The sequence below is a fragment of the Octopus sinensis genome, linkage group LG11, assembly GCF_006345805.1.
Source record: "Octopus sinensis linkage group LG11, ASM634580v1, whole genome shotgun sequence".
In the NCBI taxonomy this organism is placed as follows: domain Eukaryota; kingdom Metazoa; phylum Mollusca; class Cephalopoda; order Octopoda; family Octopodidae; genus Octopus; species Octopus sinensis.
This window is the reverse complement of record NC_043007.1, coordinates 40,157,506-40,165,662: the sequence shown is the minus strand read 5'-3', so window position 1 is coordinate 40,165,662 and position 8,157 is coordinate 40,157,506. Positions and strand designations below refer to the sequence as shown.

Below are 8,157 nucleotides of genomic sequence, written 5' to 3'. Positions count from 1 at the left end.
AACTAGTCGATTATATCAACCCTAGTGTTTAACTGGTAGTTTTAAATTATCATCACCGAAAGGATGAAAGGCAAAGTCAGCCTCAGCGGAATTTGAACTCAGAATGTAACGACAGGCAAAATACCACTAAGCATATTACCCGACATGCAAACGATTCTGCCAGCTTGCCTCCTTATTATTATTATTATTATTATTATTATTATTATTATTATTATTATTATTATTATTATTAATAATAATAATAATAATAATAATAATAATAATAATAATAATAAAAATTTCTAACATAGACATAAGGCCATGAATTGCAGATGAGTCAAGTACTCTACATGGTTTAGGTGAACTCAGTATATGGCTGATATTTAAACATTGATATTTCATGAACAAAACAAAAAAATGTAAAAAAAAGAACATATAGACAATAGAAAGAGAAAATGGAGGGATCTTATGACCAGTTTCTAACATACTGTTATCTTAGGAATTGATTATTTGACTGACCACAGTACAACCAACCGACCGGTATTTTAATTTTTCAACCCCAGAAGAATATGCAATACAAACTTGAGAGGATTGTTATACTGGTTTATAGCTAGAGGATCTATAGAAATTCTGCATGTTATAAATTTTCAATTTTATATTTTAATGTTTAAATTTAAGTAGATCTTCTTAATGTTGATACATAACGTTGAAAGTTTTGATTATGTCTCTGGCTTTATTCCATAGTTAAGCATACTTAAAGCCTAACCAATGGAATATTGCGGCAAGCAGAATAATAATAATAATAATAATAATAATAATAATATAATAATAATGATAATAATGATAGTGATAATAATTTCTAACTTTAGCACAAGGCCTGGAATTTGGGGCTTGGAGGGCTAGTTGATTACATCATCTCCTGACCTCAGAAGGTTAAAAGGTAGAGTCAACCTTGGCAGAATTTGAACGCAGAACACAAAGATGGATGAAATGCTGCTAAGCATCCGTCCCGGTGTACTATGATTCTGCCAGCTCGCCATTGACAATAATAATATTTTCGAACTTTGGTACATAGCCATAAATTGTGGTCAATTAAGTCAACCCCAGTATGGGACTGGACTGGTACTTAAACATTACTTGAACAGTGATATTTATTGAGAAAAAAGAAAAGAGACATTGGAGGGAACATTTCTGTTGATTACACTTAGTAATTTTAACAAAGAAATATGTTAAATTAAAAAATATTCTGAACTTGAAGTATCTAATTTGAAATAACATAGGAAAAAATGTATGTTACTTAGCAGTACAAATAATAATTAGAAGTGTGCTGTTAATTATAAATATCTTAATTGTGAATCCTCGTCATTGTAAGCGTTGTTTTCAAGTCCCGGACGTCTTTCATTACACTGGTAACATTTTATGATACTTTCGCTGGACGAAAACTCAAAATCACTTTTGCTCGGCGATGGCACTTCTGCATAAATATTAGTTTTCATAGCAGATTGGTAGGATTTGGTCCTCAGAAAAGTTGGATGCGTTTTCACCAACAGAGTTCCGCTAGTGGAATGTCTATTTTTATGAACGATATTATTGCCGCTAATTGTTTTCCAAGTGTTACCAACTGGAATAGAGTGAGGATTGCTTCCATTCTCGGTCATATGGTTGTCAAGACGTTGGCGGTTTATATAACCATTTTCTGGTTTGCTATAAACAGCATATTTACGATCGATCACAGAAAGCTGGATAGCATTTCCAGGTAGTTCATCTGGGGAATTTTTTGCAAAGGATCCTTTCATGCACTTTACCAATTCTATTTTCTCACTGGCTGGACTCTGTAAAGTATCGGCACTCCTTAAGGATTTTGCCGCCGCATCCGAGTTTATCGTAGGTTCAGAACTATTCTTATCAGAGACTCCACTTGATGTGAGGTCTTTTTTAATCTCCTCCGACAGGTTGTCGACACACTCCACATCTCCCATTCCAACTTGGTTGCGTTCATTTCTTCTTCTCAAGATCTGTCGTCGGTCCCTGTGGTTCAAGATAACAAAAGGAAAGATAAACATAAAAGACAAAATATATAAAAGAAATACCCTCACGCACACACACACACACAAACACACACACACACATACACACACACTTAATGCATACACCGTCAAAAGGCCAAGTTACCGCAGTATTTGTGAAGGCGCATGGCTCAGTGGTTAGAGCGTAGAGCTTACAATCGTGAGGTTGTGAGCTCAAATCCCGGACTGGGCTGCATGTTGTGTTCTTGAGCAAGACACTTTATTTCACGTTGGTCCAGTTTACTCAGCTGTAGAAATGAGTTGCGACGTCACAGGTGCCAAGCTGTATCGGCCTTTGCCTTTCTCTTGGATAACACTGGTGGTATGGAGAGGGGAGGCTGGTATGCATGGGCAACTGCTGGTCTTCCATAAACAACCTTGCCTGGACTTGTGCCTGGGAGGGTAACTTTCTAGGTGCAATCCCATGGTCTGTGTTGTGACTGAGGGTATCTCAGATGTCCAGAGATAACATCTCTCGTGGACTTGCTGTGTTAAAAAAAAACAATATCAGAGAGAGACAAAAAGATGTCCCTGTAATGGCCAATGAGAGCACCAGATACATTTTGGCCTTTTTGGGCCTTTGCAAAGGCATGTACCCATGACCAACCACGTGCTTGGATGAGAATAGGGAAGCGAGTAAACCATACTACAGTAACCAGACTATCGACAGTATGTATGTATTAAGTATGCAACATGGATGGCTCTTTTAATTAACTAAAGCTTCAGGTGTGAATACAATATTTTTAATTACCTGAGCAGCTATTAGCAACATCAGTAAATGTTTTAGTTATCTTTTCCTATATCAGAGATGATGCATTGTTATCTGAGTATGTGGGTGGCTGTGAGTGCACACTATTGAAAAGATCTAAAAGGGATGAAATGTATCTGATGTGCTTGCTGGATGCTGCTAGGCACCAGCATAGCTAGAGTGTGTGTCACCTGGAGTGGTCCTTCAGTTTGCCGCCCCCTGAGCATCCACGAAAAATACAAAAGTGGTGCCGCCCCCATGAAAGTGCTGCCCGGGGCAGACTGCCCCCCCCCCTCTGCCCTGCTCTAGCTATGCTACTAAGATGAATTTCTCTCTCTCTCCTCTCTCTCTCTCTCTCTCTGATGTGTTATCTCAGGGAAAATACGGCAGTAACTGGTCTGTTGACAGTGGGTGTATATTGCGTACAATACATAGATGGCTACATGGAAATATTAGCATGCTTGGAAATCTGCTTCAATAAGCTCTATCTGACTCCTGCAAGTATGGAAAAATTGATGTTAAAATGATGATGACGATGATGATAATGATTATGATGATGATGATCATGATGATGATGACAATAATGATGATGATAATGATGGTGGTGGTGGTGGTGGTGGTGGTAGTTGTGATGATGATGATGATGACAATGATAACAATGATAATGATGATGATGATGATCATCATCATATGGTACATATTCACACTGCTAAGTCTACAACTGCTGTGCTGTCCACACCTTTACCTTTTCAATAGCCTCCCATTTTCCTTACTTTTAGTTCCCAATTTCTCTCACAAGGGTTTGTCTTTGGTTTCCCCAAAGTTGAGCTGGAAAAAATTTCTACTTGAAACCTTTGAATGAACAAGTAAACTAGTTAATTACATGGCTAAGCCCAGTACACATAATTAGAGAACCATACAGTGGTTTTCAGCAGAGGTCCAATATAGATACAGCTCATTTTTGCCTGTGAGTGGACTGGAGCAACATGAAATAAAGTGTCTTGTGGCAATGCGCCACAAAGTGTCAAATTCATGGCCTTACACTCTGAGCCAAATATCTTAATCACTTTAGCCACACACCTTCACTCCAAGTATTGGGTACCCCACTCTGAAGTATTTGTCCTGGTTCTCTGGGTTCTGAGTTCAGTTTTGTTTTTCCTCTTCCATATAGTACCTTTCTAAGGGCAGTTACTTACTTAACTAGGCCATGAATGAGTTTTTTCCACTGATCTCAACTCTGGGTAGTCCTCTCCCAGATTTTATTAGTTTCAAATTGTCTTCAATGCTTTTGCAACTTTGTTTTTTTCTAGGTAGGATTATTGTCCCTACGCAAATCCCTTTTTATCTTTGGAAACAGGTGGCCCATATTAATTTGGTCTCTTTCCTTTGACTTGTTCAGCACAGGAAGCCCAGCCTGGAGCTTCTGCTTCACTGGCTCCTTGAGTCATTGAAGCACACAAGCAGCCGTATTACCACAAGGACTAGACCTTGTGATGGACTTTGAGGACCGAAGATAGACAAAAATCTTAACACATAGGACAAGCACTTCCAGTTCTTTGCATGCTGAGTTGAGCAGCCTCTTCATGGTGAGGAATACATCCTTCAGAACCCACCTAACAGTTGACAGAGCAGTGTCTTGACAGGAGCATCTTGCTTACATCAATATATATGAATGTGGATCCTACAGTGGAAAAGTAGCAATGGTGGGGAAGAGAAAAAGTGATGATAAATCAACTAACAAGAGATTGAAGGAAAAAAAGTTATCAGTCTTGACTACAACTTACCGAACAGCCTTGATGACCGATGCTATGCATCCGACGGCAAAAATAATGCCAGAGAAGATGCTACACACCAACAGAAATACTACGTTACCCTCCATCAGCAAATGAGTGAAGTGAGATAAGTTCTGTCATGTTCAAACAACTGGAAGAAGAAAAAGAAGAAAAATGAATTAATAATTAACACATCATTAATATTAACATATCGTTAACATTGATATATCATACTGGCACAAAATAAAAAAAAAATCACCTTCAGATCATCACCCTCTCTTCTATTCTTCTTTAAGTTTTGTGGGCTGCATAGGCAATTTAAGCCTAGTAAAGTTGCAAAAAGACTTTCACTAGTGCTGGTATTACATGGAAAAAAAAATGCCCAGCCCAATACACTGTGTAAGACAGTGGTTCCCAGCCCTTTTATTTAAACGAGTTTTGCCATGGACCCCTTTTAACATGCTTATATTTACATATATATATATATAATATATATATATATATATAGAGAGAGAGAGAGAGAGAGAGAGAGATATAATATAAATAATATATAAATATATGCATATATACATACATACATGTACATACCTACATATATATAATAAAATAATAATGAAATTAATTGTATACAGTGCTCAGGTGCACCACAACTTGTCAGAAAGTGCATATAAAGTACATGCAGTAATGTAGAAATGTCTGGAAAGCGAACAATGTATGAGTCAGATACATGCTTGTGTGTGTATGGAGGGGAGAAAATCAAGTGTAGTGTTGGCGAATCTCAGGAAGCATGGAAGTTTTGAAGGATGCAGTGCTCCGACAACTAACAACTGATGCCGGCAGTTTGTTCCATGCTTCAGCAACCCTCAGTGTGAAAAAATGTTTCCTGAAGTCGTGGGAGCTGTGCTGTTTTCTTACTTTGTAAATATGTCCACGGGTGTTAGATGGGTGGAGTTTGAAAAGGTGCTCAGAGTTATTGTTTGTACGATGGTTGATAATTTTATGGGTGTCTGCCAAGTCAGCTGCCAGACGTCGGAGTTTCAATGTGTCCATGCCCAGGGAAGTAAGGCGTTCAGGATATGGCAAATGCCTGATGGAGGGTATTCTTTTGGTTGCACGTCGCTGAACAGCTTCCAGACGATTGATATCCTGGGCAAGATAGGGGTTCCAGACCGGTGATGCAAATTCCAGGTGAGGTCTTACCATAGCTATATAAAGCCGCAGATAGATAGCCGGAGAGCGGCTCACAAAGGATTTGGTGAGTGATGCCAAGACACCTTCAGCCTTCTTGACAATATTAGCGATGTGTTTTGTCCAACGCAAATCACTGTCGACAATAACACCCAGGTCGCGTTCACATGAAGACTTTTTGAGACTAGTGTTGTGGAGGGAGTAGGTGGACGCTGGGTTTCTCCTCCCAAAATGCATGGTGGTACATTTGTCCACAGCCAGCTTGAGTTGCCAGTCCATGATCCACTGCTGCATTGTGTCCAGGTCTGCTTGCAATAGAGATCTATAGTGTACAGGATTTGACCTCTTTATTTCGAGGTACAGCTTGATATCATCTGCATATTTCAGCACTGTGGCATTCTTTAAGTTGGCATCTATGTCATTAACATATGCAACAATAAAAGGGGGCCAAGAACAGATCCCTGTGGTACACCAGATGTCATCTCATAGGGCGAAGAGTGCTGTCCTAGAACTGTGACAACCTCTTTTCGGCTGAAAATAAAGGACTTCAACCAGTTATAGAGTTCGTCTCTTACACCCAACGCAGAAAGCTTCACCATAAGTCTTTTGTGTGGCACAGAGTTAAAAGCCTTAGCAAAGTCCAGGTAAACGACATCCACCCAGGATCCGCGATCAGTGATTTGGGTAACATCCTCAAGAAACTCGATGAGTTGATTACAGCAGCTGGAGTTAGGAATAAATCCGAATTGTGACATATACAAGCATATATGGGTACAGGACATCAAAAAAACGTTGAACACAATGAGAAACGAAAACATAAAAACAAAAACATAGAAACGAACTATTTTTGAACAACAAAAAAAAAACAAAGAAACGAGACATACAACATAAAGAATATTCCCCTTCTTCAGTTGTCCCTCTTTCATCTACTCTGCATTTCGAAGGCATATATATATATATGAATGAAACTTGGAATTTAGTTCACAAACCCCCAGTACTACCTCTGCAGACCCCAGGTTAGGAACCACTGGTGTGAAGTGTGTAGGAAGAGCATCCAGCTGTAGAAACCAAGCTAACATAGAGACATTGGAGCATAACACAGACTGTTAACTTGTCAGATCCTGTCAAACTATCCAATCCGTGCAGCTATGGAAAGTAGACATAAAATGAAAGTGACGATGATGATGACGATGACGGTATGACATAAACTGACTGGTGCAGAACTATAATGATATATAAATAATCCTTTCTACTATAGGCACAAGGCCAGAAATTCTAGGGAATGAGGACAGTCGATTACATTGACTCCAGTGCTCAACTGGTACTAATTTCATCAACCTTGAAAGGATGAAGGGCAAAGTTAACTTCGGTGGAATTTGAATTTAGAACATAAAGACGGGTGAAATCCCACTAAGCTTTTTTTGCCTTGCTTGCTACTGATTCTGCCAGCTCACAGCCTTTGTAATAAAATAATAATGACTTCAAAACCACAGCAATTTAAGACAGGGATTGTCTACTAGTGAATCTACTATTCCTATTTCTTTACTGCCCACAAGAGGCTACACACAGAGGGGACAAACAAGGACAGACAAACGGATTAAGTCAATTATATCAACCCCAGTGCATAACTGGTACTTATTTAAGTGACCCCAAAAGGATGAAAGGCAAAGTTGACTTCTGCGGAATTTGAACTCAGAATGTAGCAGCAGACAAAATACCTATTTCTTTACTACCCACAAGGGGCTAAACACAGAGAGGACAAACAAGGGCAGACAAACGGATTAAGTCGATTATATCAACCACAGTGCGTAACTGGTATTTATTTAATCGACCCCGAAAGGATGAAAAGCAAATTTGAACTCAGAACGTAGCGGCAGGCAAAATACCGCTAAGCATTTTGCCCAGCGTGCTAAAGTTTCTGCCAGCTTGCCGCCTTTCTGTTTATTTGGAATAGTGAATCTACTATTCCGTTACTGCTCTTCTATCAGTAATAGCAGGTTCTTACATATGTACAAAGCCACAAATTAAAAGGAAGGAGGCAGTCAGTGACATCGACCATGGCATTTCACTGGATCTTTATTTGTTCGATGTTGAAAGGATGAAAGGCAAAGTTGATGTCTACCTTCTGTCAGTTATTATGACAATGCAACATTGGAAACAAAACTCTGAAGGCATAGGAGATGCAGGGTACTGTAGAATAGATCAACTAGAGTACTTGACTGAAATTTATTTTACAGGCCAAAATGTAAAAGAAAGGCTGTGTCACTTAAGGTTACACATTTGCGATCTGTATCTCCACATTCAAGTTGGCAGCTGACCCCTATTCTTATCAACACCAGTCTACATTGGTGTCTGTGAAGGCGAGAGGTGGGGAGGCACCAGACTTTGGTGCCAGGGGGTGCTT

At 39.2% G+C, this 8,157-nt stretch overlaps 1 protein-coding gene across 4 annotated transcripts in view; it reads right to left on the bottom strand.

Annotated features, from left to right (window-relative positions):
- Nucleotides 1-202: 202 nt before the first annotated feature.
- LOC115217445 overlaps nucleotides 203-8,157 on the bottom strand; it is a 127,676-nt gene continuing 119,721 nt past the window's right edge. For all 4 annotated transcript variants that reach the window (XM_029787145.2, XM_036507377.1, XM_036507378.1 and 1 more), the window contains 2 exons: nucleotides 4,578-4,716; nucleotides 203-2,007 (listed from right to left, as the gene is read on the bottom strand). In XM_029787145.2, coding sequence (XP_029643005.1) covers nucleotides 1,314-2,007; nucleotides 4,578-4,672 — 789 coding nt within the window. In that variant the 5' untranslated portion in view covers nucleotides 4,673-4,716 and the 3' untranslated portion in view covers nucleotides 203-1,313. The remainder of the gene's footprint in view (nucleotides 2,008-4,577; nucleotides 4,717-8,157) is intronic.